Source organism: Lepus europaeus, chromosome 11, assembly GCF_033115175.1.
Source record: "Lepus europaeus isolate LE1 chromosome 11, mLepTim1.pri, whole genome shotgun sequence".
Taxonomy (NCBI): domain Eukaryota; kingdom Metazoa; phylum Chordata; class Mammalia; order Lagomorpha; family Leporidae; genus Lepus; species Lepus europaeus.
This window is the reverse complement of record NC_084837.1, coordinates 105,458,894-105,479,901: the sequence shown is the minus strand read 5'-3', so window position 1 is coordinate 105,479,901 and position 21,008 is coordinate 105,458,894. Positions and strand designations below refer to the sequence as shown.

The 21,008-nt window shown below is 55.0% G+C and overlaps 1 protein-coding gene across 7 annotated transcripts; it reads right to left on the bottom strand.

The window, feature by feature from the left end:
• Positions 1 to 1,294: 1,294 nt before the first annotated feature.
• Positions 1,295 to 18,955, bottom strand: ZSCAN2 (zinc finger and SCAN domain containing 2). 7 transcript variants are annotated; one of them, XR_009867325.1, is made up of 5 exons: positions 18,862 to 18,955; positions 16,524 to 17,018; positions 8,783 to 8,900; positions 7,990 to 8,182; positions 4,505 to 4,927 (listed from the first exon to the last, which is right to left on the bottom strand). XR_009867325.1 is itself a non-coding variant. In XM_062206292.1 (4 exons), exons 2-3 carry the CDS (start codon positions 16,933 to 16,935, stop codon positions 8,800 to 8,802), a joined length of 513 nt encoding a protein of 170 aa, XP_062062276.1. In that variant the 5' UTR covers positions 16,936 to 17,018; positions 18,862 to 18,955; the 3' UTR covers positions 2,552 to 2,622; positions 8,783 to 8,799. The 7 variants fall into 7 exon arrangements, 6 of the variants coding, with proteins under 6 accessions (XP_062062273.1, XP_062062274.1, XP_062062276.1 ...); XM_062206292.1 differs by lacking the exons at positions 4,505 to 4,927; positions 7,990 to 8,182 and adding an exon at positions 2,552 to 2,622; XM_062206293.1 differs by lacking the exon at positions 4,505 to 4,927 and having other exon boundaries at positions 7,379 to 8,182.
• Between the last annotated feature and the right edge of the window lie 2,053 nt (positions 18,956 to 21,008).

The window sequence follows — 21,008 nt, the reverse complement described above, 5'->3', positions numbered from 1 at the left end:
AGAGGAAGATGGCCCAAGTCCTTGGGCCCCTGCAATCCATGAGGGAGACCAGATCAACTTCTAGACTTCTGGCCTTCGCCTGGCCCAGCCCTGGCTGTTGTGGCCATTTGGTGAGTGAACCACTGGATAGCAGCTCTGTCTCACTCTGCCTTTTGAATAAATAAATCTTTTTTTTAAAAAAAAAAAAGACTCAGGAAGAGAACGGGACTCTACTTTATTCGGCAGCACGCCACATCCATCCCCTAAGAATCCAGGCCGATTCTGAGCAGATTCCACACGCAGCAGCAGGTGGCCACTTCCCATTTCTGGGAAACACCTGCCCTCCCCCCTTCTGTTTAGCAACCCCTCATCTGCTCCCATTCCCATCTTCACTGCCAGCATCCCCAGGTCAGTGGTGACAGAAGGAGGACAAGCTCCTGCCCCAAGCCTCCGTCTCTCCAGAAGCGCTGATGTCCTCAATCAACCCTTCCTTAACAGTGTTCTTAGTACAGAAAAGTGGACAGAGTGAAAATGTTAACAGGGAGAGCACAAATGCACAGACGGAGTTAATTTAGACAGGCGTCTGGGCGTGGGAATCTGCAGGGAGCAGGACTGTTGGCCCTTGATAAGACAAACCTGCACCCCGGACGGTAGGTGTCCTGAGTCCTACGTCACGCTGCAAACACGAGGCCCAAGGTCAAGTGTGTTCCCCTGGCAGCCAATGTAACACAGGGCAGTGAGCAGACGAGAGCAAGCACGTGGTCCCCTCAGTGCAGACCTCTCCCGACAGGCCCTGGCCTCCGACCAGTAGAGGGGGCGCTGGGACCCACGTTCCAGGCTGCAACGTGTTGGTTCTGGACACTTTATGGAAATAGGGCTTGACCTTCACGTGTGTGTCTCGGAGCAGCAGAGGCCCCTCCATCCTGAGCTGATACCAAAGCCCAAGACGGCACAGACCGGAAGAGCAGGTTCTGCCATGGGCAGGGTCCGGGGAGGCTGGCGGCTTGGGGTGAAGGCACCTTGGCCCAACAGTGGTAGCAAAACAACCACACACACACAAATGCCTGGTATTTCTTTGTCTTCCATCTCACACAGAGACACATTTCCCCCTCCCCCCCAGGCCAAGGAGGAAACTGAGGCACAGAGGAATCGGGGAGAAGCCCAACCAAGCGGTGAAACATGAGACCCAGTTTCTGTTCTCGAACGTGGGGAGGCTGGCCTCTGCCCAGTGCCCTAGGAGTGAGAGCCGGGCCATACTGCGGCAGAGGAAACCCCAGAGACGGTCCAGGGGCCGGCTCCCCCCCCCCCCCCCCCCGCAGCGTCAGCACAGCTTCTCCTTCACGTGCGTCCTCTGGTGGGTGATGAAGTTGGAGCTGTTGCTGAAGCCCTTGCCGCACTCGGGGCACTTGTAGGGCTTCTCCCCGGTGTGGGTGCGCTGGTGGATGATGAGCACGGAGTTCCAGCTGAAGCCCTTGCCGCACTCGGGGCACCGGTAGGGCCGCTCGCCCAGGTGCGCCCGCTGGTGCATGACGAGGATGGAGCCGCGGCTGAAGCTCTTGCCGCACAGGAGGCACTGGTAGGGCCGCTCGCCGGTGTGCACGCGCTGGTGCACCACGAGCTGCGAGCGCTGGCTGAAGCCCTTCCCGCACTCGCCGCACTTGTGGGGCCGCTCGCCCGTGTGCACGCGCTGGTGCTTGACCAGGTTGGAGCTCCAGCTGAAGCTCTCGCCGCACGCCCGGCACTCGTAGGGCTTCTCGCCCGTGTGCACGCCCTGGTGCGCGATCAGGCTGGAGCTCTGGCTGAAGCTCTTCCCGCACGCCCCGCACTTGTAGGGCTTCTCCACCAGGTGCGTGCGGCGGTGCGTGGCCAGGTTGGAGCTGCGGCTGAAGCTCTTGCCGCACTCGGCGCACTGGTAGGGCTTCTCGCCCGTGTGCGTGCGCCGGTGCGTGATGAGCGCCGAGCTCTGGCTGAACCTCTGCCCGCACTCGCTGCACGCGTACGGCTTCTCGCCGGTGTGGATCCTCTGGTGCCGGATGAGGTTGGAGTTGTAGCTGAAGCTCTCGCCGCACTCCTTGCACGCGTAGGGCTTCTCGCCCGTGTGGATGCCCTGGTGCGTGTTGAGGCTGGAGCGGTTGCCGAAGCTCTTGCCGCACTCGGGGCACGAGTAGGGCTTCTCCCCAGTGTGGGTGCGCTGGTGGGCGATGAGATTGGGGCTCCTGCTGAAGCTCTTGCCGCACTCGGCGCACTGGAAGGGCTTCTCGCCCGTGTGGATGCGCTGGTGCGTGATGAGGTTGGCGCTGCGGCTGAAGCTCTTCCCGCAGTCCCGGCACTTGTAGGGCCTCTCCCCCGTGTGCGTGGTCTGGTGCCGGCTGAAGTTGGAGCCGTCGCTGAAGCTCTTGCCGCACTCGGCGCACTTGTAGTACTTCTCGCCCGTGTGCGTGCGCTCGTGCGTGAGGAGGTGGGACTTCCGGCTGAAGGTCTTCCCGCACTGCGGGCACTCGTGGGGCTTCTCGCCCAGGTAGGTGCCCTGCAGGCCTATGAGCTGGCCCTCGGCCCTGCCCTGGGGCGGCACCTCCCCGCGGGCCCGGGGCCCACGGCCTGTCTCGGAGTCACTCTCCCCGTTGTCGCTGTGTGTGTCAAAACCTGTAACAACGAAAAACACACGGTGCCGACTGCATTCGGGTCATGAGCGGAAAAGGAAACCAAAGGGACACGTCTGCTAGCGGGACTCCAGTGGAAACGAAGAGGCTGGGAGGGGATCGCCACCCTGAAGGTTTGCTTCCTTCCAATGGCGCACGTGCGCCAGGCCGCACAGCTGTGGGCACAGCCTGGAGCTGAAAGTCTTAAAGGTCCCACGGCTCTTACCTGTCTCTCCCCTGGGACACAAGGTCAGGTGGGAATTTGAAAATCCTACTTAGAGGGCAGCAACGGATACACAATGACCTCTACACCGCCCTGGTGCCCGGTTCTCTGCGGTGCCCGGTCTGGTGTTGGGGCAGGTGTGTGGCGCGGTGTTAAGACACCGCCTGGGACGCCCACGTGCCACAGCGGAGCGCCTGATTCCGGTCAGCTCCATTCTCAACGCCAGCATCCTGCAGCAGCCCTAGGAGGCAGCAGGTGACGGCTCCAGCAGCTGACTACCTGTGGGTTATGTTCTCAGCTGTGACTCCCGCCTGGCCCAGCCCTGGCTGCTGCGGCATTCGGGAGTGAACCAGTTATGGGAGATCTGTGTCTGCCTGTGTCTCTGTTTTTCAAACAAATAATTAAAAAATAAAGCACAGGGCGGGCGCTGTGGCACAGCGTGTTAAAGCCCCAACCTGCAGCACCAGCATCCCATATGGGCACTGGTTCAAGTCCTGGCTGCTCCACTTCTGATCCAGCTCTCTGCTGTGGCCTAGGAAAGCAGTAGAAGATGGCCCAAGTCCTTGGGCCCCTGCACCCGCGTGGGAGACCCGGAGGAAGCTCCTGGCTCCTGGCTTTGGATCGGCCCAGCTCTGGCCGTTGTGGCCATTTGGGGAGTGAACCAGTGAAGGGAAGACTCCCCTCCCCTGCCTCTCTGTAACTCTGCCTTTATAATAAAATAAATAAATAAACAAATAAATAATAATAAATAAATATTTAAAAAAAATAAAGCAATAAGGCCGGCGCCATGGCTCAACAGGCTAATCCTCCACCTTGCGGCGCCAGCACACCGGGTTCTAGTCCCGGTTGGGGCTCTGGATTCTATCCCGGTTGCCCCTCTTCCAGGCCAGCTCTCTGCTATGGCCCGGGAATACAGTGGAGGATGGCCCAAGTCCTTGGGCCCTGCACCCCATGGGAGACCAGGAGAAGCACCTGGTTCCTGGCTTCGGATCAGCGCAGTGCGCTGGCCGCAGCGGCCATTGGAGGTTGAACCAACGGCAAAAAGGAAGACCTTTCTCTCTGTCTCTCTCTCTCTCTCTCTCACTATCCACTCTGCCTGTCAAATAAATAAATAAATAAATAAAGCAATAAATAAATTTGATGAATAACTTAACTGGTTTCTTTTTTCTTTTAAATTGGTACCAGAGAAGTTTCCCTGAAGCCCAGTCTCCTTGCCAGTGGAACTTATACATTGACCTCTTGCATTACAGTGTGCCCAGTGTCTATCAGCTTACTGCTTGGCATGTAACACATGACAAGATGGCAGCAAGGACCCTCGGTGTCTACACACATCAAACAAGTGGGCAGTTCAAGGAGCCCTCAAATTTGTTTGCACTGCGAGCCTACAGATGAGCGTTTTGTTTTTTAAAAACTCACTCAGTTATAATGACAGGAGGACAGATAGAATCTTCCGTCCCTTGGTTTGCTCCCAAATGTCCACGACAGTCAGGGCTGGGCCAGCTGAAGCCAGAAGCCAGAAACTCCATCCAGGTCTCCCATGTGAGTACAGGGACCCAAGCGTCTGGGCCATCTTTTGCTGCTTTCCCAGGCACATTCACATGGAACTGGATAGGAAGTGGAGCAGCCAGGACTTGAACCAGCACTCTGATATGGGATATGGGCATTACAAGTGCAGCTTAACCAGCTGTACCACCCCCCCCCCAGACTTTTTAAATTGGTAATACAAAACATCCAGCTTCTAAGAACTTGTCAAACCCCCTCCTGCTCAATACTTAGCAAACATATAGGTGAAAAAAACTTATTGGGAGGAGGGGAAGGTGGGCATTCGGTGTAGTGATTAAGTTGCCATGTGCGACACCTGTTTCCCATATTGCAGTGCCCGGCTCGAGTCCTGTATCTTCCACTTCCAATCCAGTTTCCTGCTGATGCACACCCTGTGAGGGAGCAGGTGATGGCTCACGTATGTGGATCTCTGCTGAGTTCTTGCCTTCTGGCTTTGGCCTGGCCCAGCCCTGGCTGTTGCAGACATTTGGGGAGTGAACCAGCAGATGGAAGATCCTCCCCCCCACTCTGGTTTTCTTTCTCTCTGCCTTTCAAATAAAATGAAAATAAATTAAAGCCAGGGGCAGGTGTTGTGATGGAGCTGGTCAAACTGCTGCTTGTGATGCCTACGTCCTATATCAGAATGGCTGGTTCGCGTCCCAGCTCCTCTGCTTCTAATCCAGCTTCCTGGTAAAACAAGCCTGGGAGGAAGTGGGTGATGGCTCACGTGCTTGCGCCTCTGCCACCCACATGGACGAACCAAATGAAGTTCCTGCATCCTGGCTTCAGCCTGGCCCTTCCTTGGCAATTGCAGGCATTTGGGGAGTGAACCAGTGGATGGAGATCTCTATCTATTTCTATCTTTCTCTCTGTTGTCCTGCCTTCCAAATGGATGAAAACAAACAAACATTAAAAAATAAAGAAAAGGATAAACAAAGATCCCACTAGGATTTCCAGAAGTAGGTGAGAGGCTCTAAAATCTGCCCTGGGGTGAAGCCAGACAGGCAGAGGGCTGGGCACCTGGATCACGCCTCTGCCCTGGGTAACTGTTTCCGGAACTGTGTGTTGGTTCAACAGCCCTGGCTAACAGACATATGCTTTAGGAAGTGTCACGAGAAACTAACGGCTGTCGCAACACTGATGGTGCCAGGAAGCCGCTGACAATGCTGTTTATATCCTCGATGTGCTCCTGACGAGCCTGGAGAAGTCTCTCTTGAGCTCTACGCCAAAAAGCGCCATTCTTCTGGGTGATCAGTTTGTGTCCCCCTCATGCTCGTGGTTATTGCTCCCCTTCACCACGCCTGCCAGGAAGCTCGGAGCCAGAAGCTTACACCAAGAACTGAACGTTTTTATAGCATGCATTTCGTATGTTATGATTTCAGGTTCTTCCTCCCACTCTTCCCTTTTTACTGTAATTCCCTTGTGCTCTATTTTTGTGTCTCTCCCCTTTTGTAGAGTGTGTAGAAATGAATTAACAACTTTATGTCACTGCCTGATATTCCTCAGACCCCAAAAATCAGAGCTTCCGAGAGAGCAGGAAGGCAATTAGTAAAATAATCACGCAAGTCCTAGTGAACTCTCCACTGTTAGAGTGAACACACTGTTGAGGGTTAGAAGCTCACTTCAGCAATTACTAGTTTCTGGAAATTAACGTCAATTTCCATATGTCAGCATGGTAAAATCTGACATGTGTCTTGTCAGGCAGCACCCGGGCTCAGCCTGAGATCACATTCAGCCTTGCAAACAGACCTTATTAAAGGAACACACACACACACACACACAAACCCCCTGGTAGCCTGCAGGCTCCACAGCCGACAGACAGGAGGGCATAATGCCCTCCCCATCTCCCTCCACCCCATCCTGGCCACAGCCTGGAATTCTGTTTCCTCAACTCCCAAAACAGGTCTTCTTGCAAGTTCTGAACACAGAGCACTGTGTATCTCTTCTATGGGATTTCTAGGCTGAAGACTCAACTTAGCAAGCTAACATGACCAAAAGCATTTTGGGAGTGACTTTAGTGACTGTTCTCTGAATAGGTGACATCAGCTAGTAAGGACTTCTACTGTTTTACATTTAGAACTGGTTAAGTTCTAGGGCCGGCACTGTGGTAGAGTGGGCTAAAGCCCTGGCCTGAAGCGCCGGCATCCCATATGAGAGCCAATTCAAGTCCCGACTGTTCCACTTCCAATCCTTCTCCCTGCTAATGCACCTGGGAAAGCAGCGGAGGATCGCCCTAGTCATTGGGCCTCTGCACCCACATCGGAGACCCAGAAGAAGTTCCTCACTCCTGGCTTTGGACTGGCTCAGCTCTGGCTGTTGTGGCTATTTGGCAGAGTGAACCAGCAGATAGAAGACCTCTTTCTCTCTGTCTCTACCTCTCTCTGTAAGTCTTTCAAATAAATAAAATCTTAAAAAATATATATATATCTGGTTAAGTTCTGGTATGAACTCAGAAGCAACAGTGAAAGCAGTAAAAGTCCACACTTCAGCCAGTTAAGTCGCCACCTGGGACACTTGCATATTAGGGTGCCTTGGATTGAATTCTGCTCCTGCTTCCAATCCACCTTCCTGTTAATGCACTAATGGGAGCAGCAAGTGATGGCTCAAATACCTGGGTCCCTTCCACCCACGTGGGAGACCTGGACGGGTTCCAGGCTCCTACCCTTGGTCTGAACCGGACACAGGCTGTTAAGGGCATTTGGGGACTGAACCAGAGGCTGAAAGATACCTATAGCTCTGCATTGCTCTGCCTTCCTAGTAAATAAAAATAAAACAAAAAGCCAAAACTTCATTTTCAGTGAAATTAAAAGCAAGATGCAGTTGCAGACACCAAAATACACGTCGAGTCCTCACAGAACAGCAGAGACTGGGTAGGACGGCTGAGAACAGAAGGGAAGAGGCCGACATGGAGAGTGAGGGGCGGGGGGGCGGGCGTCAGCCTCCAGCATGACAGTGCGTTGGCAAGTGGGTGAGCAGCGCTGGCTCCTGTGGCTCCTGGATGGTGAGGCGACAGGCAGAATGGCACAGGTGAGCCCTGCACGCAGGGAGCTGTTCCTGCACAGCAGAGAAGGGGAGAGCCTGAGACACGCCACAGCAGTCGGGACTTCACTATCACTGAGCAAAGGCACCGTCCTCCATCCACAGAAACAGGTTCGAGAACAAAGCACCTGTCTGAAGCAAGACCTGGGGTGGAACGTAAGGAACAGGGGGAGAGGAAACTCAAGCTGGAAGGGCTCGGGAAAGCTGGGGAGAAGAGACCCACCCTGGGGAAATGGAGCCAACCTGGATCCCGGGCCCCCCCTGGGAAAGCGCGGAGGAGGAAAGCGAGAATGGCAATTACACGAGCGGGACACGAGTTAAAGGGATTAGAGGGTGGCAGGAACAGAGTGAGGTAAAAGGAGAACCAACTATGTAACCAGAGCTCCCAAAGAAGAAAAAACCAAAGGAGCAGGAAGAACACTTCAGATAGAAGCTGCAAAGCCGTTACCCTCCAAAGGAATACTGCCCGCCAAGGAAAACCAACCCAACCAAGGGCAGTTTTCAGTAGCCAGGCAGGTGGGCCACAGGCACAGGAGCAAAGCCCTTTGAGAGGGGGAGGGAGCCGACCGCTGGTTTCCAGAATTCTCTCCAGTCACATCCAAGGCCGGCAGTCAGGGGAGCAACAGCAACAACCAGAGAGGCAAGAAAATGTGGGTCGCAGGTTCTGTGTTCTGCAGAATTGGCTTTCGAGTAAAGTGTGTCGGCAAACAGCTTTGAACACGGCGGACTACTGTTCCCATGAGCTCCTCTGGAGAAACGACTGGGAAATGAATTCCAACTTCAGTTAACCAAGAAAACTAGCACAAAAGGGTTGGGAATGAATACCTAGCAAATGTAACTTTTTTTAAATAATAAAAAAAAAAGGGCTGGCGCCGTGGCTCAACAGGCTAATCCTCCGCCTTGTGGCGGTGGCACACCGGGTTCTAGTCCCGATTGGGGCGCTGGATTCTGTCCCGGTTGCTCCTCTTCCAGGCCAGCTCTCTGCTGTGGCCTGGGAGTGCAGTGGAGGATGGCCCAAGTGCTTGGGCCCTGCACCCCATGGGAGACCAGGGGAAGCACCTGGCTCCTGCCTTTGGATCAGCACGGTGTGCCGGCCGCAGCGCGCCGGCCGCGGCAGCCATTGGAGGGTGAACCAACGGCAAAGGAAGACCTTTCTCTCTCTCACTATCCACTCTGCCTGTCAAATAATAATAATAATAAAAGACTGATTTCTTTGACAGGCAGAGTGACAGAGAAATCCTCCATGCTGATTCACTCCCCAGAGGCCCGCAGCATCTGAAGCTGGGCCAGGCTGAAGCCAGGAGCCAGGAACACCCCGGATTTCTTAATTTCTAAATTACCTAATATTTATAGCTCTTACCTGTTAGTCTCATGGGCTTATGAAGTCCTTCCCCATCCCAAGGTCGTGAGAATATTGTCTTCCTCATCACTGGAGACCCTGCACAGATCTGTAATTCTGGAATTCCCTTTTGTGTAAGCTGTGGAGCAGGGGTCTGAGTTGTAGAGACTCAGCCTTCACAACGATCGGACCCCTGTCCAAAAACCACCCTCTCCCCTTGCTGGCAAGCAGGCAAAAGCCACAATCACAGCTGGGTCAAAAGCCAACGGCTCCTGTGACACAGGCTCTGGGACTCACGCACAGCAGGTTCCCGTGGCTGCTCCCCAGGCCCTTACCTGACCATGGGCCTCCTCCTCCTCCTCTCCCACGCTAGAAAGCTTATCAGAATGCATGAGCAAAGCTGCTGTCAATTTGGGGATGAACTTGAATTAATTTATAACAAGGGAAATACAGTGATCACCAACTCTGCTGTGTTAGTGTGTGTCCGACTCAAAGTTCCTCCAAAGCCCCGCCTGCCTGTGCCCACACTGTGTGTCAGCGCTGCTCGGAGCCATGGACCTAAGCTACCGAAGTGGATCCAGTACCAATTTTGCCGGAACTTGGCTCTCCCCCATTTGGATGTGGGCTCTCCCCCTTGGAGTGCTGCCTGGCTAGCACGAGGGACTGGGGGCCTTGTCTACCTGAACTCCATGGCTTGGAAAAAGAGCGACCACTGACAAAAACGACAATGAACTCTGGTCAGCATAAATGAGAGACTGCCACACACCTTACAGTTCTAACATTTCCTCTCCCTACTGCCCTGTGGCATGAGGGTGCTGTTTCAGAATGTTCATGGCGGGGCAGGTGTCGGGTGCAGAGGTTAAAGACACCCCTTGATTACCTGCTTCAAGTCCTGGCCCCCTGGTTTTGGATTCCTCTCCCCGCTAATGTGCACGCTGGGAGGCAGCAGGTGTTAGCTCAAGTACTTCTAGGTAGTATGCACCCAGCAGGTGATACACTCAAGTGGGTCTCTGCCACCCACACGGGAGACCTGGATTGAGTTCCAGGCTCCTGGCTTCAGCCTGGCCTGCTGCACAGAAGAACCACCTGGGGAGTGTTCAAGAATCTGCTACCTGATCCACAGTGGACCAATAAAATCAGGAAGCAAGAATCCCCAGGGGTGGGCTCTGGGTCTCCAGCAGATTCCAATGTGTGGCCGAGTCGGATGCAATGGTTCTCAAACTCAAGCTTGAATCAAGATCACCCAGGGAGCTCGTTAAACGCCAAAGTTTCTGATTCAGCAGTTCTGGGGTGGGGCCCAGGAATGTGCATTCTGGACAGGCCTGCTGATGGCGCTGACACAGCTGGTCTAGGGGCCCCCCTGATGGTCGGCAGATTTCTGCAGCAGGAGATCATCACTCTTGACCCTGGAATTTCCCGAGCTTCCTCAGGGTCAGCATTTCTTTGTGGAAAATGAGCTTCCGTGAGAGCAAAGTGTCTGTTAGGAGAGAAGCCATCACTCAGGCCTGGGGCTAGTTAGGGGATTCCACCAGGGCATGAGTTCACTGGTCTCCCTGTCCCTAAGGGTATTTTCCTGCTTACCTCCCAGAAACCTGGGTGAACCCACATAAAGCAATTACAGAGCTGTTCGAGGACATGTCCCAGTTCTATAAGGGCTACATTTTCTTTTTTAATATAAGTTGAAGGTGCTTATTTTTTAAATTTACACATTTTTATTCATTTGAAAAAGAGAGAGAGAGATCTTCCATCCACTGGTTCACTCCCCAAATGCCAGCAACAGTCAGCTGGACCAGGCTGAAGCCAGGAGCCAGGAATTCCATCCGGGTCTCCCACATGGGTGGCAGGGCCCACTACTTGAGCCATCACTCCTGCCTCTCGGGATGCACATCGGGAAGCTGGAATAGCAAGAGGAACTCCAACACGGGACACTGTGCCACACACCCACCCTTGGGGACTACAGTTTCGGAGCCCAAAGTGGGCCATACCACTTGATAAATGACTTCCGGTCCCCAGCTCACAGGTCGGAGGTAGTCTGGCAGCAGCTGGGATAACTCATGTTTTGGGCGTGTGGTCTCTCAACAGGCCTGGAGCAGATGGAAAGCGTGCTGCAAGGGACTGTCAATCCCTCTGGACCGAAAGGCCGAGTCTTTGGAAGGACGGCTTCCACGGGAGCAGTGGTGACCTCCTCGGGCTAGCAAGGCCAGCCCCGGACAGCTTCAGTCTGTCTGTCTGTCAGGAGACGCTGACGTCCAGGCAAGTGTGCTGCCCACCAGACATCTGTCCTGGGACGGGCACTGTGGTGCTACGGGTTAAAGCACTGCCCAGGACAGCCGCACCCCATAATGGAGTGCCTGAGATTGGGAGTGCCTGCAGTCAAGTTCCGCCTCTGGATCCCATCGGACTTCCGGCTGGCGCAGCCAAGGATGGGCCAAGGATGGGCCAAGTCCCTGGGCCCCTGCCACCCATGTGGGAGACTGGATGGAGCTCCGGGCTCCTGGCCTCAGCCTGGCCCAGCCCCAGCTGTTGTGGCCATTTCGGGACGTAAACCAGCACTTGGAAGATTTCTCTGTCTCTGTCACTCTGCCTTTCAAGCAGATGATAATCATTAAGCAAGCATTAAAAACTTGTCCTGTTCAAGAAAACGCAGGCAGCCCCGGCATTCTGCCCGCGGCTCGGACGGATAACGGAGGAGGGTCGCCTACCGCTGGTTCACACTCAGGCCAGCAGGGAGGGCTCCCTGGGCCCCTGTAAACATACATACCCATACTCAGAGACGAGTTACTCTGAAAACTGCTTTTATTACCAGCATAAATGAGAGTACTCACTGGGCATGCTGACTATTGATAAAGGATTCATCGATAGCTCCTCACAACGGAAATCCTGCAGGCTAAGCATAAGTGCCCTCTGTGGGAATGAACTGGCCTGACTCACCGACGAGCCTGAGAATTTCCCCAGATCTAGGCTGCAGGCTTTCCAGGTTCAGAAATATCCCTGGCCAGGATTTTGTTACTGTTTTTAAAATTTATTTATTTATTTTGAAAGTTGGAGTTAGAGAAGGAGAGACACAGAGAGGTCTTCCATCCATTGGTTTACTCCTCCAAATGGCATCAACGGCCAGTCTGGGCCAGGCCGAAGCCAGGAGCCAGGAGCTTCTAACAGGTCTCCCATGTCGGTGATAGGGCCCAAACACGTGGGACATCTTCTGCTGCTTTTCCTAGGCCATTAGCAGGGAGCTGGATCAGAAGTGGAGCAGCTGGGGCCAGCACTGTGGTGTAGAGGGTAAAAGCCACTGCCTGCAGTGCCAGCATCCCTTATGGGTGCCAACTGAAGTCCTGGTTGCTCCACTTCTGATCCAGCTCTCTGCTATGGCCTGAGAGTGCAGTGTAGGATGGCCCAAGTCCCTGGGCTCCTGCACCCGCATGGGAGACCAGGAAAAAGCTCCTGGCTCCAGGCTTCAGATCAGCCCAGCTCTGGCCGTTGCGACCATTTGGGGAGTGAACCAGAGGATGGAAGACCCCTCTCTCTCTCTCTCTCTCCCTCTGCCTCTCTGTAACTCTGCCCTTCAAATACATAAATAAATCTTAAAAAAAAAAAAAAAAAAAAGAGGAAGAAGCAGTAGCAGTAGAGCAGCGGGGACTCAAACCGGAGCCCCTGTGGGATGCAGGGGATACAGGTGTCGCAGGCAGCAGGCAGCTTCAGCAGCTACGACACAATGGTGCCCTCCCCCCAGCTATGTTTTGCCACACCGAGGTTGGCGCTCACTTGGACATGTCTGCTTGTCATATTGGAGTGCTTGGATTCTATTCTTTCTCCAACTCCTGCCTCCAGCTTCCTGCCAATGCAGCCACGGGAGGCAGCGGTCAGCTCAAACGACTGAGTTCCGGCCACCCACCCGGGAGACCCAGGTTGAGTCTCAGCTCGTGGCTCTGGTCCCAGCCTAGTCCTGGCCTTGTGGGCAGCTGGGGCGTGAACCAACAGACTGGCACTCTCTCTGCTCCTCAATTTTTTTTTTTTAAGTTTATTTTATTTATTTGAAAGGCAGAGTGAGAGAGAGAGAAGGAGAAACAGAAAGAGATCTTTCATCTGCTAGTTTATTCCCCAAATTATTGCAATGACTAGGGCTGGTCCAGGCTGAATCCAGGAATCTGGGAACTCCATTTGGGTCTCCCACATGGGTGGCAGGGGCCCAAATACTTGGGCCATTTTCCATTGCTATCCCAGGAACATGAGCAGGGAGCTGTATTGGAAGCAAAGCAGCAAGGGACTCTTATATGGGATGCTGCTGTTGCAGGCGGCAGCCTACCCTGCTACACCACAGTGCCAGCCCCTCAAGTAACTTTTTTTTTTTTTTTTTTGGACAGGCAGAGTTAGTGAGAGAGAGACAGAGAGAAAGGTCTTCCTTCCGTTGGTTCACACACACACACACACACACACACACACCCTCCCAATGGCTGCTATGGCCGGCGCTGCGCCGATCTGAAGCCAGGAGCCAGGTGCTTCTCCGGGACAGAATCCGGCGCCCTGACCGGGACTAGAACCCAGTGTGCCGGCGCCACAGGCGGAGGATTAGCCAAGTGAACCATGGTGCTGGCCTCAAGTAACATTTTAAAATACAAAGCCCAGCCTGATGTCAGACTCTTTGTTTTGGCAAAGGAGGCGCTGTGCCTCCTTCCCGGACCAAGCAGACAAGCCCCTCCCCATCCACAGGTGGGAAGGATTCCTGCACTCACCCCACCATACTCACTGGCTTCCCATTCTGTGTGTGGCACTGTGATGGGTGGGTTTGGGGGGCAGAAGGGAGAGGAGGGAAAAAAAAGAGAGTTGGGACCTTACAAATTCCTAGAAGAAACGGAATCACAGAAATAGAAACAGGATGGGTGACGACCCCAGATGTTCGGGGGGAGGGGACTTGCAGTAGAGGTGACAGAGGGGCTCCCACATGGTGCAACCGGGGACAGGACGGGACGGGTGACTGGGGCTGAGGATGGCTTCAGGGAGAGGGCTGGCAGAGGTGAGCACTCACAGGACACCAGGATTTTATCCACAGACGAGGCCAGGCCATTCCAACCCCAAAACTCAGGCGCAACATTCCTAACACAGTTACCTTCAGGAACCAGCAAGGGCTGCTCTCAACGGAACAAGGGCACTAAGGAGGGGGCCAGGCTGCAGGGGGGTCTGGGCCAGGTCGCAAAGGGCCAGGGGTTCCAACCTTCTGCTTCTCATCCCCAGTCTCTTTCTCTCTCTGCTTTTCAAATATTTTTTTAAATGTAAAAAGAAACAAAAGGCAGAAGTCAGAGGCCTGACAAACCCACTCACTTCAGTGGAAGAAAAAGGGCACGGAGCCCCCGGCATGGGCCGGGGCAGGGCTGCCGTCACCCCGGATGCCTGCTGAGATCCGACTGCTCTGTGGCTGCCCCAGCGAGACAGCAACCCCTCAGCTCCTAACTGAAGATCCCGAAGTTTACTGCAAACCTGTCACATCCATCAGGAGACAAGTCATCAAAGTTATGAAACAGGATGTGCAGTGTCTAGGTTTTTTTTAATAGGAAGAATAAAATTTTTTCTCAAGCCTGAAGAAAATCAGTTACTTTGCTTCAAATAAACCTTAGGCTCTACCAAACCCCCATGGAAGGCAACAGGCCCGAGTCTGAATGCCGGCTCCACACTGAACCCCTGCTTCCTGTCTCTGAAATGAGCATCCCACCCTGGAACTTCCCAGTTCCTGGCAGTGGCCACAGCCTCTGCCCTGGTCACCTGCCCTCTCCTCTTATGTCCCTGTCCTGTCTCCTAAACCTTCCAGACCACACAGCCCCAAGCGCTCTGCTTGTCCTCGTCCTCACCAGCGCCCCTTCCTTGCACACACACCAGGAAGGCCGTGCAGCGCTGTCCGTGTGGTGACATGCTCACACACGGTGCCTGTGTCCTTGCACGCCGCAGTGTGAATGGTGCCCCGGATCCTGCAAGCTTCCTCTAACTTCGCTGGCAAAGAGAACCCCCTGGTTCCCCCAGGGAGTGACGCTGACCAAAGTCTTGCCTCTGATCTGCCAGGCCCACAGAAAGAGCTGGAGAAACGCTAGTTACTCCCAGTATTAGCTCCTTCTCACGTGTCCAGCTCCTCCTCGGTGCCTGCTGGCCCTGCCTCGGCCTGCACACCCATGACAGAAAGCTCCTTGGCTGCCCTCCACTCCCCGGCCTCTCCCCTCCTGCACCAACCCAACATCCTGTTGCCAGACTCAGCTTCCTCCCATGCCCCCTGGGCCCTCGCTCAAGAACCCACAGCATTTGGTCCCAGCTGCCACCCATCCTTCCCCAAACGACTTCCTCAAAGCACACTTGCCACTCCAGCGGCCAGACCCCCACTCCCCCCGTCACCCAGGAAAAGCCACACAGCTCCTCTAGGGAAGTGCACCAGCCCCCACCTGTGCCTTTCCAAGTCCCAGCCACCCTGCATCCTCCATGCACCTCTCCCCTCCCCTCCTCACTCCCTGCTGTGACCTCTAGTTTACAACTGAAGACCACAGTGGAGAGGCAGGAGTTAGGTGACTTGCCAGGAACTCAGCAGCAACCCGGGAGACCCACGCAGTAACCAGGGTAAAGAGCTCAAGTTTGGAATTATTATTATTATTTTTTTTTTTTTTGACAGGCAGAGTGGACAGTGAGAGAGAGAGAGAGACAGAGAGAAAGGTCTTCCTTTGCCGTTGGTTCACCCTCTAATGGCCGCCGTGGTAGCGCGCTGCGGCCGGCGCACCGCGCTGTTCCGATGGCAGGAGCCAGGTGCTTCTCCTGGTCTCCCATGGGGTGCAGGGCCCAAGGACCTGGGCCATCCTCCACTGCACTCCCTGGCCACAGCAGAGAGCTGGCCTGGAAGAGGGGCAACCGGGACAGAATCGGTGCCCCGACCGGGACTAGAACCCGGTGTGCCGGCGCCGCAAGGCGGAGGATTAGCCTGTTGAGCCACGGCGCCGGCCTTGGAATTATTTTTTTAAGAGCCCAGGATGGCCTTATACCCCAGCAAGTCCCTAGTTATTAGCTACTTTGGTCACTGGTTTCATAGTCACTTTGAAAAAAAAATCAGAATTTTTTAAATTGCTGGAACGTTTTTTTTTTAAACATTTATTTATTTGAGAGGCAGAGTGACTGAGTGAGTGAAAGAGAGAGATCTTCCATTCTCTGGTTCACACAACAAATTCCTACAATGGCTGGGGCGGGGCCAGGCCACAGCCAGAACTCCACGCAGGAGTCCCATGTGGGTGGCAGGGACTCAAATACTTGGGCCATCCTCCGGTACTTCCCAGGCACATTAATGGGGAGCTGGACTGGAAGCGGAGCAGCTGGGACTCAAACCACCACTCTGGAGGGGGACACAGCGGCCCAAGCAGTGGCCTTGCCCACTGGGCCACGGTGCCAGCCCTGCTGGAAGTATCCTGCTGTTCACTGCCGAACCAAGTGAAGTGCCAAGGGCTGGTCTATAGGTCTTCAGTTTCCCTCCCCATAACCTCCATCGACTCCCCAGTCACAGCAAATAAACCCTCAAGCAAAATCTGTGCTCGCTTTGCTAACACAGCTCCAAGATCAGCGCCCTACGCCCTACCTGGACCGAAATTTTGGAGCCACCACTGCACGGCATAGGGCATGAGAGGGTGATGAACTTGCTGAACTGCCTTTGGACAGGGTACACCCTGTCCTGGCCGCCTCCTTCTCCACCTCCCTAAACAGCACACCCCTCCGCCCCGCCCTCTGCCAACGAGCCTCTGCATCTCACCTCCCTCCCGCAGGGTCTGGGTCAAGTCTTCCACCAGGGCCACGGCCTCCTCGCCGTTCTCGGGCCGATGCTCTCGCAGCCAGGCCTGAATCTCCCGCGGCAGCACAGTCAACATCTGCTCCTTGGTGTGCACCTCTGGCCTCAGCCAGCGCCGACACAGCTCTCGGAGGCGGCCGAGCGCGCCCTGCGGCCCCGCGGCCGCTGCCTCCTCCTGGGGGCTGCCCTTGCCGGCGCCCTGCGCGAGGGGCTCAGGCTCAGGGCCCTCCTCCTGCAGCACAGCTTCCTGCACCCAGGCGTCGTCCTCCAGAATCGTGGTGGTGACCTCCGCCTCCTCCTGCTCGTCCTCCTCTTGGGGCACCTGGCCCACGGGGCTCAGGGGAGCGGTCACGCTGGGCAGCTCTGCAGCCATCATCCAGGCACCGGGGGCTTCGAGGCTTCTCCAGCCACGCTCTCTGAGAAGACACGGCCTTGCCCCACTCTCCACAGGCAGACCTGCTGAGAAACAAGACAGAGGAAGGAACCAGTAAGCAGACTTACTGGTGATCTGAGTGATCTGACTCGCAGCAGCCCAGCTCCGGCCACCAAGAGCTCCTGAAATACAGTTTGTGCCCTGGCTGCTCCACTTCCAGTCCAGCTCCCTGCTAGTGCACCTGGGAAAGCAGCAAAGGTCGGCACCCACGTGGGACACCAGGATGGAGTTCCGGGCTCCTGGTTTTGGTCTGCTCCCCCCGGCTGTTGCAACCATTTGGGGAATGAACCAGCAGATGGAAGAGTCTCTCTCTGTGTCTCTCACGCTCTTGGTCACTCTGCCTTTCAAATAAAAATAAATCAATCAAGAAAGAAGGAAAGGGAGGCGAGGGGAAGGGAGGGGAGGAAATACAAAGCCTTCCAAAGAGGCCAGGCAGGGTCAGTCTGCCCTAAGTCACTCCAGACTTGCTGCAGGGCAGGTGACTTTGACTAAGACACAGCTTAGCCACTCAACCTCAGTGATCACCTAATGAGTAGAGATAATGACATTCTTCCTCCTTATCTCACGGGGACATCTTAAGGATTAGCAAAGGATCCCCTGTCAGGGCACTCTGGCTTCACAGGAGGAAGCCACTATCTCACTGCATCACTGCCTCACTTCCAAGTAGTCTTCCCCGACACCTGGGGAGGGGGGCTGTGTTCTACCTCACCTCACCGAATCAACGTCTTCAGAACTTCTTGGTTTCTCCCTTCCGCCTGGCCCAGCCACAGCCATTTTAGGAATTTAGGGAGTAAACCAGCAGATAGAAGATGGATCTCTCTCTGCTCTCCCTTTCAAATAAAATGAATATAAATAAATGTTTAGGGGCCCGCACTGTGGCATAGCAGGTAAAGCCACCACCTGTAGTGCCGACATCCCATATGGACGCAGGTTCGAGTCCTGGCTACTCCACTTTCAAGCCCACTCTGCTATGGCCTGAGAAAGCAGTGGAAGATGGCCCAAGTCCTTGGGCCCCTGCACCCGCGTGGGAGACCCAGAAGAAGCTCCTGGCTCCTGGCTTCGGATCAGTGCAGCTCCGGCCGTTGCAGCCATTTGGGGAGTGAACCAGTGGATAGAAGATCTCTCTCTCTCTGCCTCTCCTCTCTCTCTGTAACTCTTTCAAATAAATAAATAAATCTTAATAAATCAAACTGTAGCACACCCACCCAGGAAAATGTATTTCAAAAGCATTCAAACACAAGAGCGGCTGCCTCCCGCGGGGGAGGGCGCACTGACCGGGAAGGGGCTCCGAGAGACTTCTGGGGGCTGGGAACGCTCTCCGTCTGGACTCCCAGGGCTACACTTGCCCACCCACCCACCCACACACACACACACACACACACACACGTGACATTTAAGATCAGCGCATTTTTAAGTGCTTTTTAAATCACGTTGACAGAGGTTATCAATCATTAACGATTTAAGTTCATCCTCCTGACATGAAAACAATGGACACAAACAAAACCAGCAAGGCAGAAACAAGATCCCAGTGAGGAAGCAAAGCCCTCAAAGTGCGTTCAACCCCAGTGCCGAGAGCACTGCGCGGGTCCCGGCGGGGGAAGCCACGCCCCCAGCCTCAGTTTCCCCATCCGCAACACCGGAGGCTGCGCTGGTCCCCTCCAGGGCAAACCCCGCGCCGCCCGCTGGCAGCCGCCAAGGGGTTCCCGGCCGGGAGAAGCCGCGGCGTGGGTCGCTTCGCGCGCGGCCGAGCGCCTCCGTGGGGGCGGCAGGGACCCCCTCCCCCAGCGGCGCTGGCTCCAGGCCCGTTCCTCCCTTGCCGCGGGCGGCTCTCCGGGCCCGCGCAGCTCCGGGCCGGCCTCTGCGCCTCACCTCTCCGGAGCCCGAGTCCCGCTCCGGCCGCGGCTCCGCGCGCAGAAGCGCCTCCGGGCTCGCTCCGGCCCCTCCGGAGTCACCTCAGCTCAAGCCCGTGGGGCACCGAGAACAATGGACGGGAGAGGCCCGCCCACCGCCGCGCTCATTGGCTGCTGCGAACGGCCCCTGGAAACTCTGCCTTTCTACTGGCGGAGACGGTGCCAAACAGGCGGGGGGGAGGGCGGCTGGGCCCGCGGCATTGTGGGAAGTGTAGTCCACCCGGAGCCGAACCCGCGCACCATCCTGAGGGGCAGAGTGGACGCTCTGGGTAGCCTGGACAGCGCGCGAGGGGCAGAGGCAGGGGAATCCGGGGGCTGAGCGTGAGGCTTTCGGGCTTGGTCGGAGCCGAGACAGGGCACTTGACGTCTCTAAGCCCTCAGTGTATGTCCATAAAAAGAAAAAGTTGGACTTGAGGGTCCCGTGGCTACTATTCCGAGGGCCCTTGAAAGGAAATGAGTCGGAGCCGGGGACACCCCCAGGCACGCGGGCCCCTCCCTTCTGTTCTCTGCCTCCCTGGGTAGAGAAACCCCTCCTGGCACACCTGTTCTACGTCCCCGTAACAGCGCTAGCCGCCGCAGTGCCGCCTTGTCCGTCTCAGCCCTGGGGTGGCAGGTGCGGGGAGCTGGAGATTGGCTCCTAGCTTGTGTTCCCACGGTCGAGGCCCAGCTCTGCGTGGGAACAGCTGAGACACGGTTTACAAAACCCAAGTGCCTGGGAAATCTAAGAAGGCAGCGAGCAAGGCGCCCGTTACGGTCTGAGACAGAGCAACTGGGTGTTTGTATGCAGCGATTGGATGCACACACAATTGTGTGTTGTCACATTTATTTGATTTACTTGAAAGACAGAAACAGAGATCTACCATCCCTTGGTTGGGCCCCAACAACAGTAGGGCTGCGCCTGGGCAAAGCCAGGATCCAGGAATTTTTTTTTTTTTTTTTTTTTTTTTTGACAGGCAGAGTGGATAGTGAGAGAGAGAGACAGAGAGAAAGGTCTTCCTTTTTGCCGTTGGTTCACCCTCCAATGGCCGCTGCGGCCGGCGCTGGATCCAGGAATTTAATCCCAGTCACACATGGGTGGCAAGGACCCAAGCACTTGGGCCACCTTCTGCTGCTCTCCCAGGTGCATTAGCAGGGAGCTGGATTGGAGGTGGAGCAGCCAGGACTTGAACCAGCGCTCATTTGGGATGCAGGCATTGAAGGCAGCGGCTAGCCCTTGCACCACAGGCCCCCTTTCTTCATTGTTAAATTGAATTTATTTTTAAGGATCCACTGAACATTAAGAAAATTATCCTGAGGCATGCGTTGTGGCACAGCGGGGCTAAGCGAGCCAAGCATCCTATCACAGCTCCGGTTCGAGTCCCGCTTCCTGCTAATGCACCTGGGAAGGCCGCCGTTGATGGCCCAAGTGCTTGGCCCCTGCACCCAAGTGGGAGACCAGGATGGAGTTCCTGACTCCTGGCTTCAGCCTGGCCCGGTCTTAGCTGTTGCAAGCATTTCAGCAATGAACCAGCAAACGGAAGAGCTCTCTGTCTCTCTCCCTCTGTCACTCTGCCTTTCAAGTAATAATTTTTTAAAATTTTTAAATGAAGAAAGAATTGTCCCTTTGTCATGGCATTTGCTATTATTTCCCTTGGTTGTTTTCCTTCTATTGGTTTATTAAATCACAGACATTTGACATTTTTAAAAAAGATTTATTTATTTACTTAAAAGGAACGGAGACAGAGAAAGAGAAGGAAAAGGCAGGAAGAGAGAGAGAGGGATTGAGATTGAGAGATCTTCAATCCACTGATTCAGCCCTCAAAAAACCACAACAGCTGGGTCTGGGCCAGGCCAAAGCCGGGATTCAGGAACTCCTTCCAGGTCTCCCACATAGGCGGCAGGGGCCCAAGCGCTTGGGCCATCTCCCACTGCCCTCTCCGGCTCATTACCGGGAGCTGGGTTGGTAGCAGAGCAGCCAGGACTCAGATCAGCACTCTGATGTGGGATGACAGCTTAACACCCCTGTGCCATAATACTGGCCCCCAAATTTGACATTTTTATGTGATCAAATTTGCTAATCTTGTTACGGCTTCTGAAATTTGTGCCAGAAGGTACTCTCTAGTACTC

Coding starts and splice junctions, on each gene's coding strand:
- ZSCAN2 (XM_062206289.1), bottom strand. CDS start 16,935: ATGATGGCTGCAGAGCTGCCCAGCGTGACCGCTCCCCTGAGCCCCGTG. Junction 2,623..16,523: donor CCAGACCCTGCGGGAGGGAG/GTGAGATGCAGA, acceptor TCGTTGTTACAG/GTTTTGACACACACAGCGAC.